The sequence below is a fragment of the Sus scrofa genome, chromosome 9, assembly GCF_054392235.1.
Source record: "Sus scrofa isolate SSC_HxYL_T2T_F1_AM1 chromosome 9, Sscrofa_HxYL_maternal_Yorkshire_Landrace_v2.0, whole genome shotgun sequence".
Taxonomy (NCBI): domain Eukaryota; kingdom Metazoa; phylum Chordata; class Mammalia; order Artiodactyla; family Suidae; genus Sus; species Sus scrofa.
In genome coordinates, this window is record NC_139391.1 from 48,336,926 (window position 1) to 48,355,366 (window position 18,441).

Here is an 18,441-nt window from a genome sequence, read left to right on the forward strand (position 1 = left end):
AGCCCTCAGCTCCATCTTTTATTAAGTTTCTTGTGTGTCTTTCCAGAATAAACACAAATAATAACAAATGAGGACACATATTCTTATTGATCCCCTTTTATAAAGCAAAGGTGACATATATCACACGCCTTGCTTTCTTCACTTAAAATATATCTTGTAGATCTCTTTATAGCAATGCATACAAAATCACCTTACCCTTTGTTTATAGTATAATTATAGTATTCCATTTATGGGTGCAATTTATGATTTATTTGACCAATACCTTACTGATAGACCTTTGAGGTTTTCTTGTTCTCTCTCCCAATCTCTCTTTATTTTATTTTTTTTATTTTTTTCAGTTTGCTGTAGTAAAAAAGCATTTGTTCTTTTACATGTTTGAAATAAGTCTGTAGAATACATTCCCGAAAGTGGGATTGCTAGATCAAAAGGTCAGGGTGTTTGTAATTTTGGTAGATATTGCCAAATTTTTCTCCACTGGAGTTACATAAAAAGAACATTTTTTTTTAATTGTCATTTTATTTTTTCTTTTTGTCTTTTTTAGGGCCACTCCCACGGCATATGGAGGTTCCCAGGCTAGGGGTCCAATTGGAGCTGTAGGCTGCTGGTCTACAGCACAGCTCACGGCAGCACCAAATCCTTAACCCAATGCAAGGCCAGGGATTGAACCTGCAACCTCATGGTTCCTAGTTGGATTCGTTAACCACTGAGCCACAATGGGAACTCCTTTTTCTGGTTTTATTACTTGTCACAGCCCTGCAAAGTCAAAGACTTGACTGATCTTGGGCTTGATATGTGATTCCTGGTTAGTGCAACCGAGATGGCATTCTTCCCAATTAGGCATACAAATCTAGGCCCTTGAATTCAACACATAAAAGATTTGCATAAGCCTTGCATATCGTCTAGCTCATAAGATCTTCCCTTGGAATTTGCAATTTTTAATTGTTGGTGAGTGAGATTTCACTTCTGCAGAGAAAATATGTGTATTATTTATCGTTAACAATGCATGAGCATTTGTTTCAGCTGAGTGCCCTTGAAAAGTGATAGACAAATTTGCCCTAAAACCTTTTGTTTATTGTTTTCTGTAGGCTTTAATCAGAGCTGCTTCTTGCCGTTCAGTGAAATTCTCCTAGAAGAAGTACTTGCTGCTTCTTGGTGAATAGGGAATATAGTGTGTTTCCCCCCACCCTACCCCTCTCCCCTTTTCAACTTCATTGCTAATGTGCAAGGACTCACAGATATTTTCTGAAACATCAGATCTGGCATTGCTGTGGCTGCGGTGTAGGCCAGCAGCTGGAGCTCCAATTCGACCCCTAGCCTGGGAACTTCCGTGTGCCTCAGGTGCGGCCCTCAAAAGCAAAAAAAAAAAAAAAAGAGTCCAAGTCCAGTGTCTAGAATGAGTAAGATCAGCACAAAAAGAAATATTACTTAGAGACAAATATATTAATTCCTTGATAAGTTAGGTTCTAGAGCATTTGTGCTACAATATAAACTAATGCTTGCAGTTTGCCATTAAATGATTATTACCATGATACTAATAAGTATGAAACATTTTAGAAATAATACATCAGGTTTTTAAAATGAGTGCTCTTAAGAATGAAAAACTAACAGACTGCACGATAACCCATTTTATGAATGTTAACCTGGGTTCCCAAGAATGAAAATTCCAAGGCAGCGAGAGAAGCGAACTTCCAGGTGCTCCTGAGAACCTTTTCCTTGGGAACGTCTTTACTGTTTAGGAGGAGTCTTCAGGAGCGTAATGGTGTTTTCTACATCGGTTCTTCTACTTCAAGGCTTCTGCTATGCATAACTACTATTTTCAGGGAGAATGTAAGCATAACCTTAGATATACTCACCTTATCGAGCCAGATCTATCAGGGTGAACATCATTCAATCAGTGGATAAGTGGTAGAAACAACTGTATTACAGAAGTATCTGGAACCTCTGTGGCAGATTAGACAACGAAACAAAAGGATCAGTTGTAGAGGGCTTGTATATTTATCCAGGACACCAATGTTGCAGATTCAGATGTCTGGGAAGCAGATGCTAAGGTGGAGCTAGGAGTGCAAAAGCTTTGTTGAAGAATAAGACCTGTGAAAGAAAAGAGCAAGAAGGAGGATGGGGTGGGGGTGTGGGGGGTGGGCATTGTACCCTGCCGCAGAGCTGACAAGTCTGCAAGCCCAGGAAGATGCTCTGGAGCAGAGATTTCCTACTAGAGGAGTCCCATCTATTAGAGAAGTCCTTTCACCAAAGCTTTTCTCCGTCATTGATTGAGGAACCCAAGAAGAACATGACCTCAGGCTTGAACACTGATGCAGATAGCAAGGGAATCAACTGTTGTCAGATCTTGGCTAACTATACTCCTTGTAACTGGAAAGCAGTCTTTTCTTGCAAGTGGATCTGAGTGATGACCTTTGTATCTGCCACAGTCCAGCCCAAGCAATGTGTAGGTGGAAATTCTCCATCCCTGATCAGGGCCAGCTCCTCTGGGGCCCTAGCGGGCCTTACTTCCTGAGGGGAGTCTTAGAACAGGGAGGTTAGGGCGATGAACCACAACCCCGTCACTGCCATTCTTCTATCACCTCTGCTGGTCTTGGTGGTTTACCTAGTGGTTTCTCCAGAGTGCAAACTCCCGGGGAGTCTGGTAATTCCCGAGGAGGCTGCTTAGACTTGGGTTGCTGCACTTGTCCATCACAGTCACAGTTGGGCAAGGGAGTATCAAGAGCCACCAAAATGGGTCACCTGAGTTCCACACATCTCAACACCTTGAACCTGTGGTACAGCTCTGCCTCTTCCTGCTCCTAAAGAGTCAGGGACTCCTGAAGAGATGGTGACTCAGTTTTCCTGATCAGGAGCCCAAGGGACCCGGGTGGCATCACAGCCATACCTTGTAGTGGAGTAAGACCTTGCCGTGTCCCCAGGTGAGAGTGTGCCCTCTTGAGAACCCGAATGTCAAACTCGGTGCAACCTAGAGACGAGGGATTGGGAAGCCAAAGTCCCTCAGTCATCACTGGGAGTGATGGCAGGTGGGGCCACCCCTGCTTCCTCACCTCAGTCCCTGAACCCATGTTTACTTCCTACTGGAAATCTTCCACAGTCTTGGGCCTACACTCGTATCCCCTTTGTTTGTAAAGTGGGTTCTCTAATCAGATGATCTTATGCATAGAATTCTATGCCTGTGGATCAGGCCTTCTGCAAGCCTCTTACTAGCGGTGCTGGCTGAAACCCTGTGGGCAGGAACGGCATACATATATCCAGAATATAAGTCTATTCCTGTGATAAGGAACCACTGGCCCTCTCAGGGTGAAAGTGGTCCAGCGTAGCCATTTTGCCACCAAGTGGCCAGTTGGCCTCCCTGAGAAACAGTGACAGATTTGGGGCTTGGCTTTGATCTCTCTTATCAGCAGGTTGAACCTTGAGAAGCCAGGGTAGCCGAGTCAGGCTTGCTAAGTGGGCATTCATGGTCTTGGGCCCCTGCCTAAGCTCCATCCTTGCTGCTGTGGCTACTTCATACATGTGCCTGTGGTGACAACACTGACAAAGGCTGCCTCACCTCCACTGGCCAAGCCAGGTTGTCTCCTCAGTTATTTCGTCCCTCTCCTATGGTGAATGCTTTCTGGTGGGTGTTAGCAGAGGACACAAAGGTCTTCATAATTTGAGTCCATTCCTGTCTGTCTATCCACATGTCTCTACCTCGGGGCCTCCTTGCCACTGATTTTCCAAGCCTTTTCTTTCCAGGACCTTGTCCAGCAGGCTCTGTGATTCTCCACTGCCTACGAGTTTGTACATGTTCAGACCACTTCTTCTTTGACACAAAGTATAAGATATAATGTCCCCAATTCCATACATTGGGAAAATATCCTTCCATCATTTTCTTTCAAGGCCACGCCTGAGTGAGGCTGTGACGTAGACGCCATATGCTTTAGGCTTGCATTCACGTACCAAGCCAATCCATCTGTACACCAGGCTTCAGCTTTCTCCTCCTCATTTAGCTTGTCGTGCGCAACGCCCACCTTGCCCTTCACTTATGACTGTATGTGTGATCTTGGTTTGGGGGGACAGGGTAACTAATATATTTCTGGAAGATGACATGGAGACTGGGCTACCTAGTCAGGCAGCTTGCCCACTGCCAGTCCAAGATATACCATCTCCATCTTAGGCTAGATTGCTACTGGGCCCCTATGACTTTATGACTTGATGGATCCAACAGGGCCTGGTTCATGAAGGGCATTACTGGATACATGTATCTTGGTCAAATGTTCTATCACAGGGTTTATTTGCATACCAGGAGCTGATTTTCAGGAGGTGAGTGATTTTTTTTTTTTTTTTTTTTTTTTTTTTTTTTTTTTTTTTTTGCTGCTGCTGATACCATGACCTGGTTCCAGAACTTCAGGGACCTGCATTGTGGTTCTCTCACTGGGGTTCATCATGAACAGCACTTCCCATCTTTTTCTGCTGCTGACACCGCCAAGAGCAAAGCATCTCCTGAACATGTGACCCAAGTGGCAAGGTTGCTTGCATGACATTCTGGAGCTGCTGCAAAGTTCTTTCATGCTCTCAATCCAAGGCAAAGCTGGCTGAATCCCATGTTCCCTGGGGGGAGGCGGGGGTTGCCCCAAGAAGAGTGCGCCTGAAGGAGCCCATAGCTGGAGGTTGTCGGCCAACTGCACTTTACACTGCATCACTTCAAGCTAGCCCACACCTGACTGTCTCTTTCACAAAGATGTAAGAATCCTAAGAAAACAAAACCGACCAGCATATAAAGTTCATTTGACTTGTTTTTAGGGCTTCTATTTTTTTGTTTTGTCTCTGTTGCCTGAGCTGTCTTTCCTTCTGCCTAAAAAGCAGCATCGATTTATGCCATCTTTACAAAACACAAATTGTCTTGGGTTACTACCTTTAAGCCACACCTACCCCACTTTGGTCTAAATCTTGTCAAATCTTGGCTCGCTTCCTCCCTTCCACAAAATAAGCCTGCCAGCTGACATGGCAGAGAAAAAGAGCTTATGTCATATATTTTTTTCCCTCTGTGATTCCTGAATGTACACCCAGAACTCACACTTACTGGCTGGATTCCCAGGCCGGCCAGCCAGCCATAAGCCAGACCAGTCTCCCCTGAAGCTCCTGGGCCTTGCTCACACCCGGATTCCCAAAGTCACTCTGACTCATTTATGCCGCCATCTTGTGCATCTGGCTATGCCCAGGTGGCTTTATCCCAGGAGCAGCCCCACACCAAGAAGGATGAAGCATTTCCTAGGGGTCAGAAGGCTGAGATATAAATATCTGTGAGCGCATTGAAGAAAGAAGACCAAAGCAATTATTATGCCACTAGCAGTTTTTAAAATAGAACCAACTGTTTTGCTTCACGACATTTAGGTTGACTACTGGGCTAAAACGGTAATAAAGACTGGGCACGCAGAATGCTTTGTGAGGTGAGTCTTAGGATTTGAGTTTAATTTTATTTTGAACAGGCACCCCCTCAAAATCAGATTTTCTATTACATAAACATTGCCTTTTGGAGGAAGACAGTCATTTGACATTTGTAAGGCAGTGTATGTGGAGAATTCACAATACTGGTGAGAGAGTAATCTTAACGAGTAAAGCCTACCACAGGCTTTTGGAAAAATATTGACTAATTTAGACAAAAAAGTGAGTTCCCCGAACCTCTCATCTGTTTTAGGACAACTTACCCTAAACTTGAATTATGGTTTTTGATGCAATTGGTATTTAAATGTCTGATCAGATCAGAGAGCAATTTGGGGCAATCTTTAAATTCCCATGGATTTACAGAGGTTTTTTTTCCTGCTATGTGCCAATGCTTTCTTTTTTCTTTTCATTCTTTCTTTCTTTTTTTTTTTTTTTTTTTTTTTTAGCAAATCTTACTTTAAAATATTTTGGACAGTATACCTGGTTTCTGCTTTAGCCAATGTTTCTCATTCTGCATTGAACCCAACACATTTTTACCTTGTTTGAAATTCTTACTGCACATTTTTTTCAGGAGGGGTCCATCTAACCCCCCACCGCCACCCCCCAGGACCCTCACTGGGCCTCTGTGGAGATTTCCAGAGCCCAGTTTGGTTTTTCCCTTGTGAAAGTTCATGCCTCACTCTGGTTACCTCGGTCCCTGGCGCAGCCCCCTGCCCTGCGGTGTGTCAGAGGGAAAGGGCAGGAATAAAACCTAGGAAAGTCTGAGAAAGTTCCTTTAAATACTTCACGCATACCTGTGAAAAAACAGAGTAGGGCCTATCTGTGGCAACTGTTCAAAACCAGAGAAACAAAAAAAGACTTTAGTAGAAAACCAACTTCATTTAAATGTTGGAGGCAGCAGCTTTGTTTGGCGTTTGAATCCCATGCTGGTGGATGCTAATTCTGTAACACTATACAGTTGGCTTTTTTTTAGGCACAAAGGTAGAAGGGGGGTTTCTTTTGTGTTTTTCAGTGCAAAGTGATTCCGATCAGAAAGGCCCAAGGTTTCAGCTCCAAGTAACTGACATTTCCATCTGAATCTACTTTTTTTTTTTAAGGGGGTGGGGGCAAGGTCTAGTTTTTCAGGAAAAGAACCTCTCTACGCAATCCTGAAACTGATCTTTAGATTTACTTTTCCTTAATCAATAGAAAAAACTTGATTGCAACTCAACACTTATCTGACTCTAGCGCAAGACTAACTGAATTTTTGGTTTTAAGAGTAGGGGATTCAGACATCATTTCAGGAATCAGAAATAATTGGCAGCAAGTGGGGGAGAACTGACATGAATTCTTGTTTTACCTAATTTTTTCCTGGTTTACCAAGATTTGGCTTAATATTTCCGACTCAATTCCTCCAGTCTCTACAGAACAGGTTAGTGATATTTTTCATAAATACAAATATTTAAATGAATCCTCCTTCCTTGCTCTCTGAACTGTTTCCCTAAGGACTCCAATCTTAACCTTGCCTGGCATCTCCTTCTGCTAAAAGCTGTGTGTGAGCTCTGCTAAAGTCTCAGTCCCATTTTCAGCAAAACTGACTAATATTTATTATGTGCTTGAGATTTCAATGTGGATGCTTGACAACCGAAGATTTACAATAAAACTCACAGAGGCGGTTCACTGATTTTCCGTGGAAGTTTGGCTGGAGAATTGTGATAACTTCAAAGAATAAGAAAAGGGTTTTTCTTTTTAAGAATACTGTAGGGAGCAAACTTCACGATCTATACTGGGTTCGGAGGCAGGTGTATGTATAACTTGGAGCTTGCATTTCGGCCTTACAGAGCAGCACAGACCGTCCAAGGATAAAGCCACCAATCGAACTAATTGAAACTAAAATTAATTAGTAAAACAAGTTCACTTATGTGATGTTCTTTCTCTAGTGAATTTGCTGCAACTACGAACTTGCTTGTGTACTGGATTCTATTGTTATTGTCATTCCAAGGGACAGGTTTCTTTTTTTAAAAAAATTACATGTCTATTACTCATTTCACCTACGGAAAGTCAGTGGACGACAGTCTTATACTGCCATGGCTCTGGTCAGTTCTTCTAAATGATAGATCGGCTCCATACTTTAGAGAAGGTGATGGCTGACTCTAAATCTTCCTATCTGTAGGACCACATTGGGTTTTAATCGATTTTATTTGATCCTGAATGAGAACTGCTGTGAAAATTGGGAGGGCCTGTGGAGTTCCTGTTGTGGCTCAGTGGGTTAAGAACCCGACTATTATCCATGAGGATGCAGGTTCAACCCCTGGCCTCGTTCAGTGAGTTAGGGATCCTTCGTTGCCGCAAGCTTCGGTGTAGGTCACAGATGCCACTCAGATCTGGTGTTGCCGTAGCTGTGGCTTAGGCCAGCAGCTGCAGCTCTGATTCTACCCCTAGCCCAAACCTCTGTATGCCCAGGGAAGGCCCTTAAAAAAAAGTAAAGAAAAAGAAGAAAGGAAGAAAAAGAATTAAAAAAAAGAAAATCAGGAGAGCCTGGTTTCATAGAGGATGGATGTCTGTTCTAGGGTCAGAACAGGCATCTTTAGATTCGGGTCCTGTTTTTCAGTGCTTTAGTAGCTCGAGAGTAGTTGCCTTTCCTTTTACTCATTGCCACGCTTATTGATTTTATATAATTTCCTGACAATTTGAATAATCCTCCTACACCTCCAAGCGGCTTCTCTTGGGGGAGTCTAATTTGTTCGTGAAGTGTTGAACTTAGGAGGCCCTGCCAGCAACCAGGACATTTCAGCCTGACTCAGAACTGTTGATGTTGTTATGTGAATGTTCCATGGCGGTTGTGATATGTCTTGGGATTTGCTACCAAACACATCTGGTGTTCTGTTTACTCTGGCAAGCTGGGGATTTTTTTTTTCCTTTTTCTTTTTAAAATTCCAGGATGAATTATTCATCATTACTTAAAATTTGGGTCTCTTTCATCTTCGCACTTGTACGGCACCAAGGTGAGTACTACAAAATTTCATAAAACTCTTGATTAGCATACTGTTGAATTTATACTGAGACATTTTTGTTGGAACTGTAATTGTCAGGGCAGGTGTACATGTGTCTACAGTTACAACAAGAAAAATGTAAATTAAATTCTGTTGTCAAGGGCAAAATACATTAACTTTGAATGATGTTCACTTGTGTTCCTACTTTTTCTTATTTAACTTTGAACACAATTTGTATATACCAGGTTAACAGAGTAGGTCTTTAAGATAATGCAGATTATTTTCATTAAAATTATACGTATAGGTGTGCATGCACTTCAGTTCTGATGATTGATTCCAATGAAGGCATTTCACTTATGGCACAGACTTTTAATAACACACTTGTTTAAACCCAAATCAGGACATTCCAAAGGCATTAATGTCAGGAACTTAAATATCAGTGGCCATTTACAATGGCCCCAAATCTAAAACTGCAAGTGGAATAAGAACATTTTTTTTTTCTTCAGTGACTCTTTCTTTTTCTCTGTGTAGCATTCACCCCCGGTCAGTGCATTGTCATATACATTTCTTTCTGCTGTTTTTGAATTTTCAACAAGAAAGGTGGGAGGTCCATATGGATTTGAAATTTTTATGGCTAAAATTCTAAAGCCTCTTTCTTCGTTTTTTTGTTTGTTTGTTCAGTTCAGCTGACGCATGATTACAAGTCCGAGTAAACAGATCTATAAAGCATGGGGGGCCCTCCCCTTTTCCTAGGGCTGGATACTTTTAAGCAGTTGCAGCATGCAAGCTATAGTGCAAAACCTGGCAATAATGATCCCACTGCCTCTAACCTCTTACTCCTGCTCTAAGAAAATATGTCTGGGAGTTCCCCTTGTGTCTCATTGGTAATAAAGCCAACTAGTATCCATGAGGATGTGGGTTCAATCCCTGGCCTCGCTCACTGGGTTAAGGATCCAGTGTTGCCGTGAGCTGTGGTGTAGGTCGCAGACACGGCTCAGGTCTGGCATTGCTGTGGGCTGTGGTGTAGGCCAGTAGCTGCAACTCTGATTTGACCCCTAGCCTGGGAACCTCCATGTGCCTCAGGTACAGCCTTGAAAAGCGCAAAAAAAAAAAAAATGTATATATATATATGTCTTATCTGGTAGAGAAAGATAAAGTTCTAGGAACATAGTTATGTTTGTTGAGAAATCCCTGGTCTCAACTCGGCATGGGTAAGGAGATTCTTTCTGAGCTTTGATTCTATAGAACTGCCATGCTGTTGACAAGTTATAGTTCTGTAAGAGTAATGGCATCTAAGGTAGAATTTACTACAATTGAAACCCACTCCCTTTTATTAAGCGCCTTTTTTTTTCATTCAACAAGTATTTGTTAAATATTTACAATATCAGATATCTTGATTATTTGTATTCTTAAAATTGAAAAAAAAATGTCCATTCTTTCCTGTTCAAAAATCATAAATTAGTTAGAGTCATTCATGAAGAAATGAATCTTGCAAATTTGCATTACCTTCAGAGCAAAAGGAGAAGTTAGGGACAGCTCTTTGACCATGGTTTTCTGTCTTCTCCAGAAGGGGTATGGATTTTCCATTTCCTAGGCAGATTGGCCAGCACTGCTCCAAGTACCAATTAATCCTTTCCATTAAAATGATTATAATTCAGCTTGAATTTTGAGGCCTGATTTACACTTGGGCATCACTCCTATAAATTTCCCCCTGAAGGATAAATAAATCCATAACAAGATTTGATTTATTATTATTAATTTGAAAAACTCGATTACCCTTCAAGTTTAATAAGTACCTGTGTACAATATTGTGATAAGGATTATAAAGAGTTTGTTTGTTTGTTTTTTTAAGTTTTCTTCCTTTTAGGAATTTGGAATTAGTTACTCCTATGTAATTATGAATGTTAGAGAATCCTTTTTTGTCCACTGGTTGTGACATTAAATAAAGCATGCGGGCGGAGTGCTCCTGTGATTAAACTAACAGCACCTCCTAAAGGTTCACTTTGGGAGTTCCTTAATGATGGCATAGCGGGTTAAGGATCCGGTATTGTCTGGATCCCCTGACCATAGGAACTTCCACATGCTGCAGATGCGACCCAAAAAAAAAAAAATGTTCACTTTGGTGGGATTCCCAGAGACATCTGCAGGTTGGGGAACAATGCTATGCTATAAGCAATGACAGCTAGGCTAGTTTTCCCCCACTTTCCTCTAATTTTAGCCGTTGGAAACAGATGAGCTTTGCATCCAGGCAGACCTCCTCTCGTTCCCTGCTCCAGGAGGAGAGAAGCTGGCACTTGGCTGGGCACAGCTGAGTTGCTATCTGCTCACTAAAGGCTCCCAGAGGAGCAGGGCAGCCCTTGGCCAGTTGCTCGCTGCCTATCGGCTCCATCAGCACAGAGCAGGGACTTTCCCAAGGAGAGGCCCCGACCGGAGGATGGGGCATCTGTAGCCACATTGCAGGTGCCTCCAGAGCTGTCAGCAGAAGCCCCAGATGGATTTTCCACTGTCCCTGAAAACTAATAGTTTTTAAATTGGAAGAAAAGATGGTGTTCTTTTTCCACCCAAGAAACAAAAGGATCTGTCCTGGCAGAGAAAAATTCCATCGTAAGTGTAGATTATTTCATAGCTGCCATTGGGCCTGATCATCAGTAATGGGGGAACTGTGTCATTGCTCTCACTGGACTGCGCCAACCTGTGCAAGAGTGTGGATAAGAAACTTCTGAGAGACAAGCCAGGTGGCCAGGAGAGGTGGTGACTCGGTCACAGGAGGGGAGCTGTGTGGCTGTGTGATGATGCTCACCCATGACTAGGATGATAAGTGCGAGCCCAGAGCCTCCTTCCCAGGGAGTTCACAGAGGCCCACCCTCCCCTGCCTCGGGGGACCCCATGTCTGTCTTTGTGAACAGGAGCTGCGTAGAGAAACTTCTCCTAGGGCCGGAGCTCAGCCAAGGTCATTCACAGGCCAGTTACTACAAACCCTTTCCTCCCCTTCTTGTCCCAGATCCAACTATTGTTTGTCTCCTCTGGGATCTGGTATCTTCTCTTCTTGTGTAGCAAGAGGAAGGGGACTCCTTTCAGGAAAAAACTTTGACAGTAGAGTTCTTGAGCTCGAAGGGAGTTTCATAGCCACTGCCGTTAACACTCTCAGTACGTTGCCTTCTGATCAAGGACCCAGCCAGCCACGCCCGGCCAGACCCAGAGGCACCTCTCAGGGCTCTGAGAGCTCCAGGCAGGGCTGACTTCACAACCTTCCAGCCAGTTTTAACCACTGCTCTCGCCTAAGTGTATGGAAACATTGAAAGGAAGCATGATGGGATTTCCCGTGAGCTGTCATTCCACGCTCCCCTTTCCAGAGGCAGGAGAGGACGCACTGTGTCCAGCTGAGGTTTAGGGAAGATGAAAAGGCAGCCTGGCTAGCATTTCATTTGTAAGACTTACTGAAAGGAGCTGGCTTTTGTGGGTGGGAGGGGAGCCGCTTGCCGAACAAAAGAGGGACCTGCCATCCATCTAACCATCATCTCTCTTGACAGTTCAGCCCAGGGAGCTCATGTATCCATTTTGGCAGAATGACACCAAAACCCCTAAAGTAGACGATGGAAGCTCATCTGAGATTAAGTTGGCCATGCCCATTTTCTTCTTTGGCGTTCCTTACCGCACTGTCTATGTAAGTGGAGAAGCGGCCCGGCTGTTGCTCTATGGCTCCCCTTTGTTTGTCATTAAGGAAAATGATGTTAAATACCTTCTTCCAGGGCTCCGGGAATGGAGGATTTACTGGCAGCCCAAAAGAGGAGTTCTGAGATTTCATGAGCGGATAGGCTTTATGATTAAGAAAGTCAAAGGTATACTTAATGGCTAATGTTCACAGCAGAGGAGTATACAGGGCAATAAATTGCTTCTGTGGGTGACTAAACACAGGAGTGAAACAGAGGCCCCAATGCCACAAACATTATTTCTGCCACTAGACAAGATAAAAAGATACAGTGAACCACAATAGGAGCAGTATCATTTTTCTCTCCCTTCCGGAGGTATGAAAACTTTAGGCGTCTGCCGTTCTTAGGCTCCCTACCAATCTGGAGCAGAGTCAGAGGAAAGTTGGGGGGGTGTTAATCAGCTATTATATAAAAGTCATTTGCTGCGTGGGCCACCCTCATTGGGTCTGAGATATAGCTCAGGGTCTCATTGTCACAGCTGCAGGAAGAAATGGTACCATTTGCTGTCAGAGCTCTTCTGGGCACCTGTGTTCTCAGGTGATTTTTCATTTTTTGATTGTTGGGTTTATTACTAGTGAGATTACTGCACACTGGCAAGAAGGCTCAGAGCTACTGAATCTTGTCTTGATCTTTGGCCTTAAAGAATTAGGAGAAGCAATGGTAGATAATATCACATCCCATTCTATGTTCTGCCCTGGAGGAAGAAATGGAACTCCAAGCACCTCCTTCCCTGGCCTGCATCTGGGACCTCTGTCTTCCCCCCAGCTTCTGATTTATAGCTCAGGGCTGACTCCTGTTAGAAAAGAGTTCCCTCTTCCATGATGTAACCCATGGTCCTTGAACCAGCAGCTTCAGTTGCACCTGGGCACTTGCTAAAAATGTCACTTCTCAGGCCCCACCCAAGACCAGAAACTCAGAGAGGGGGCCCAGCAATCTGTGTTCTAACAAGCCCTCTGGAGGATTCTGATGCCGGCAAAAGTTTGAGCGCCACTGCTCTTAACCATAGAATATAATCAAAACATGTCTGAGTCATCACTACTTCAGCCAGTCTGTGTGTTTTAATGACACCATTATTCCCTAGAAAACACATTGCTCTGGCATCCTGATGTGTCTTTTAAGCTCTACTCACAGTAGAGCCTCCTCAGCCTGTGACAGCTGATTGTAAGTTTCAGAATGTGTTGACCTGATTTTGGAAACACTGAGGGATGTACAGACTTGCATCTGGAAGCCTCGGTCTCCCAGATGGCTAGAACACGTGTATTTAGTAAAGCTCCTCTTTTTCCTCCGTTGTCCTATATGACATGGAGTCTGAATAATTCTTACCTTTGTGGAAGGAGGGTCCCTAATTTGGAGCAGGCTTATTTGAGGGCACGTTGTTCCCTGGGTGTCCAGCACTCAGAGTTGTACAGTCCTGTTCAAGCTTCTGGATTGTTTGCTGTTACTTTTAGACAATAGACTCTTAATGTCCTTGTAGGTGGGTCTCCAGCTTCTTTTCTAAACCCCACACCCTTGCTTCTAAAATAGGTTGACATACCAGGTACTGATAACTTACCTCTGGGATCTAGGTCCCTGTTAATGTCCATAATATAATGAATTAATATGAACCTAACAATAGAATATTTCTGTATCGAGGAATTTCAAGTATTCCCATTACAGACATTCCTGCTGTTGTAGCCATATAAGTCCTAGGATTAAAACAGCTTTATCTACAAACATACAGAAATGCAGACACAGGCAGAGGCAAATTGTTTACAGGTCCTGTATTTGAATGTACATATCAGCTTATTATTTACAATAAGATTTAGACATTTAATGAGTTTACTAAGCCATTTGCAAATCATGAGGAAATCACCATAAGATAGTCATTTACGTTATACAATGGAAAGTATTCGTGTCTCCATTTTCGTGCAGAGATTGTACAAAGAAACCATCAGACTACAAGAGCTGTCATGGAATTAGGCATCTGTAGGCTGTAACCTTGTTCTGGGTAGAGTGATTGTGACATCAGTGGAAATCCCCTAGATGTTTCATCCAGAGAGGAATATGGGTCATCCTGCAATCTGAGTTTGATGATGGTGTATTTGTTTTATCTTTTACTGACCCTCCTTTCATCATGTAATAGGAATCAAGGTCTCATATAGAGCACCTCAGCTTTTTAATTTAACTTTTTGCTTTCATGGTTTTTTGGTTTGTTTGTTTTCCTAGTTTGCGTCTGTAACTCTGGATTTTATTTATTGCCCACAGAAGCCACTGCTTAGCCCAACACACACACACACACACACACACACACACACACACACAATCCAGTAGCGTTTGATAAGTGTAAATAAAAACAGGAAAGAGAACATGAAAATGAGACTGATTATTAATAAGAAATGAATCTGACTACAAATTGAAAGTGAAAGGAAACCAATGAGTTTGTCTGGAAGTAAACAAACCTCCTGGTTGAGCAGTGGAAGCGCTGTTGGCAGGTTCTCACCCAGTGGCTTAAAAGTTGTTCCCATTCATGTGATTAGGCGAACGTCTGTCTTGGTTATGACTCTGACATTGTCGTGGTCTCAGATCCACTGTGCAAAACCTCTCTCCTTTCTGTAGGTCAATAACAACGGCGTTGTTTCCTTCAACGTGCTGGTGAGCCAGTTCACGCCCGAGTCCTTTCCCCTGACGGATGGGAGGGCCTTCATTGCCCCATTTTGGGCAGATGTGCACAATGGAATTCGAGGCGAGATCTATTACAGAGAGACCATGGACCCTGTCATCTTGAAAAGAGCCACCAAGGACATCAGGAAGTACTTCAAAGACATGGCAACCTTCTCTGCCACTTGGGTTTTCATTGTGACATGGGAGGAAGTCACGTTTTATGGAGGGAGCAGCACCACCCCTGTAATCATTCACATTTTCCGTTTTCCACTTCATACCCTGACACCTAATTCTTGTCCGTCTTCACTACTGTGAAGGAGTCTAATTGTTAGAGCTGAAGAATGTCAGTTTCCTTGAGTTAAACTGATGAGTCTTGCCACCCACTTCCCAGGAACCAGAGGCAGCTATCACACCTAAGCTGTCCAGTCAGCTGTAATATTTCAGAAGATCTGTCTTCCCCATCACGAATCATTACAAATGTCTAAAAAGAAGCCCTCCACAATTTCCTTACCATAGGTAACATCCCTATTTTGCAGGAGAGTGATTGAGGCACTGAGACCCATAGGATTAGTTACCCATCAGCAACCCAAAACTCCCCTTTTCTTGCCAAAGGCACAACTGCCTCTCTTCATCAACTCATTTCCTTTTTTTTTTTTTTTTTGGTCTTTTTTTGCTCAAAACTTGATAGGAAAGGAAAATAGGGTGCCAGTTTGGGGCCAAATGATCTGGCTCATTTTATTATGTTATGACCTTTTTTAAAATTGTGACCGGGCTAGAATTATTCATCTTTGATGCTAATTGGAGTGGGCAGTTAAAGCGTTTCATGAATAAAGTTTCAACATCTGCTCAGAAATCCCAAATGAGCAATCAAATAAGAGTCAAATAAGAAAGATTATCACCAGCATTATGACAGAGATAATCAACTTTCTACATAAAGGGACAGAACAGAGTTTTTACGAAAGCTTGCAGTTTGTTTGGGTGACTTTAGCAAGGGAGAGTTTTGAAGCAGCAGATGTGCCTTCGATGTATAATTTCCAGTAGGCAAAGACACTCAAAAATCTGCCCTCTGCTTTCTTAGGATTATTTCCAATCCCATCTGTTTTCCAATTTCCTTGGCAATGAGTCAGTTGTTTAAGGGTGGAACAGAAACTACCGATTTAGAGATAGAGGTGGAAAAGTGCTGGGCTTGCAACTCACTGAAAACACGGCCTCTTTGCATCTCCTGTCCAGAGCATCAAGCTGTACTTTATCGCTGAGAGGTTCTGGAGAGCAGAAAGACACAAGTTTAAACAGTGGATGCACTGGCTAGAAATAACCTCTAAAGAAGCATACATTTCCCTCTGTCATGTTATGGATTGCTAACGACTCCTCGGGTGATGTTTTATGTCCTTTAAGCCTCATACCTTACAGCGTTAGAATGCAGGATGCCAGCGATCAATAAATTTTAGTGTCAGCAGGGAAAAAAAAGAGAAGAAATGCCCATCAAATGCTGACCGCCATTTTTTTCAAAAAAAACTTCCACGCGCCATAAAAATGGCAAGATAATTTAGATACTTTCTGGTTTGTACTTTGGAGTACATTTCTGGTGTAGGTGAGGGCTCTTTCCATGAGGATGAATGAGGTAACATCTAAGTGCTTTGAGCTCCTTGGAGAAAAACATGATAAAATCCTCCAAGGCTATAGAAGTGTCCATCCACCCCTGTCTTTGAAATTGACCCCGTCATTCATCTCCTGTTATCCCAGACCTTCCTCCCCTTCTCTAGGGGAACACATACGGACAGGCCGGCGAAACACTGAGCATGAGCGCTCTTTTAGAAGCAGGAGCCCAATCGAAAAGCATGGGGATGGGGGCATGTTTCCTTTAAGGAAGGAAAACTGCTATTTATTGAGGCAGACTGTGAGCCCAGCGCTGTGATAGGCTATCTTTGCGAATCATTTAGTCCTTACACAGATGTTCCCAAGTAAGCTCTCTCTCCACTTGAAAGGTGAGGGCATGCGCCCAGAGAGGTTAAATCACTTGCCCAAGTGGATAGAAAAAGGATATGACCTCATGTGTGGCAAAGCAGGATGCAAACCAAAGTGTCCTCTGAACCCTAAATGTTCTCCTCAGCTGCCTCCTCCAGGTAGGGTTGGAACTCCTCTGAAGCATAAAAGGACTTTTCAAGAGCTGAAAATATGGTTTTAGGAAAAAAAGTCCAGAAGAGTCTTAAACTCACGTTGAAGTGATACGTGTTTCTGAGTGGGGCGCGGGGGGAGGGGGGGTGAGTGTAGGAGAATGTGCACGGGAGCGAGACAGCTTCTGGAGTGTTCTTAGGACGGCTGGTTGGGTTTGAGGTGGCTTCTGGGATCAGGCATGGGTTGCTTTTAAGATCAGTTCGGACCAAAGAGACTTCCAACTTCATTTCAGAAGGAATTCACTTCCCGCGGGAGCATCCTGGACTGAAAGAGGCTTTAGCTTTGGTCCTTGGGTGACCTTGACTTTCTGCCTGTCTCTTGAACCTGACCCTGCATAGCTGACAGCTCAGTCCTCCCTGTGTCCCTCTTTGCGCTTTTGTTGAGCAGGATAGCTGGGCGGCTCTATCATAAACACCATCAGCTGTGGCAAGCGCGGAGCTTGAGGAGAAAGTTGTCGTTTACAAAAAGGGCTTTTTTTCCCTTGTAGCTCATCCCCCTCCCTGGGACTGTCTAGGCTGGGAGATTTGGGGCTTCCAAGATCCTCTACCCCAGTTTGATTACACAGGATAAGGATGTGGGTCTTCCTTTGCTTCTGACAGAATGTTAATTGGGATGGTATCAGGCAGCTGGGGAAAATGCTGGGCTTGAATGGGGAAAGGTCAAAGCAGCCTCTCCCTTAACTATTTGAATTTCCTGAAAACACTTATCAAGGGGTAGGGATTACCAAAGGGAAATAGTGAAGGACAAAATTTGCTACAGCTTATTTCTGGAAACTGTTTGTAAGACTGTTTTGAATTTATATAACATCTCTGTCCTGAAAAGCTTAAAATTAAGATGGTGTGTAATGACAGTGCACTGAGAGATTAAATTGGGAGCTCTGGTTCAAACCCCATTTTCTGTTGCTGGGTCACGGCAGAATTTCCAGCAATTCCTCTTCCTTAGCCCTCAGTTTTCTTAGCTCTAAGATGGGACTGGGCCAAAAAGTTGCCCATCTTAGCATTGCTCTGAGGCACAGATGGGGGTTGAGAATTTTGCAGATGTAAAGTGATGCACGACTGCTCCATTAGAGGAACAATTTCTCCCCACAAAGTGCTTTTTAAAAATCACTTTCCAACCTGCATTTAAGAGGGGGAGAGATCTCACCAAGATTAGCGATGTTTTCCAGGAAGCAAGAGAGCATAGCTGGTGCCACCACTGGAGTCACACCGAGTGGCATTTGCGTGCTCTGCTCCCTAATCCCCACGCCCCACCCCCCACCCAGCCTGCTTGGGCGAACAGGTGCTTGAAGCTCTCTCTCTGCTTGACTGTCTCCTCTAGCTTATTCTCATGCTGCCATCTATAGGTACTCACATATTATCACACGCTGAGCTGAGACTGACTTTTCCTGTCTGGTACCAGTCAGAGATGTATGAGGGGCGCTGAGTCAGCCTCCAGGGTATTCTTGGGCAATTTCTCTTCTAGATGCACAGCCCTGCATGTCTGGCTTTTCCCACTGGAGGTGAGAACACATTTGGAAAGAA

The 18,441-nt window shown here is 43.5% G+C and overlaps 2 protein-coding genes across 10 annotated transcripts in view; both read left to right on the forward strand.

Annotated features, from left to right (window-relative positions):
- TBCEL (tubulin folding cofactor E like) overlaps positions 1–4,790 on the forward strand; it is an 86,886-nt gene extending 82,096 nt beyond the window's left edge. For both annotated transcript variants that reach the window (XM_084974472.1, XM_084974471.1), the window contains one exon: positions 4,383–4,790. In XM_084974472.1, the coding sequence (XP_084830598.1) occupies positions 4,383–4,494 (112 nt within the window). In that variant the 3' untranslated portion in view covers positions 4,495–4,790. The remainder of the gene's footprint in view (positions 1–4,382) is intronic.
- Positions 4,791–5,038: 248 nt separating this feature from the next.
- Positions 5,039–18,441, forward strand: part of TECTA (tectorin alpha) — a 77,591-nt gene continuing 64,188 nt past the window's right edge. For 3 of the 8 annotated variants that reach the window (XR_014814338.1, XR_014814337.1, XM_084974362.1), the window contains exons 1-3: positions 8,345–8,408; positions 11,927–12,060; positions 14,702–14,989. Coding sequence is in view for 3 of the 8 variants with exons in the window: in XM_084974362.1 (XP_084830488.1) it covers positions 8,345–8,408; positions 11,927–12,060; positions 14,702–14,989 (486 nt within the window). In the remaining 5 variants the exon portion in view is untranslated. 8 annotated transcript variants of the gene reach the window in all.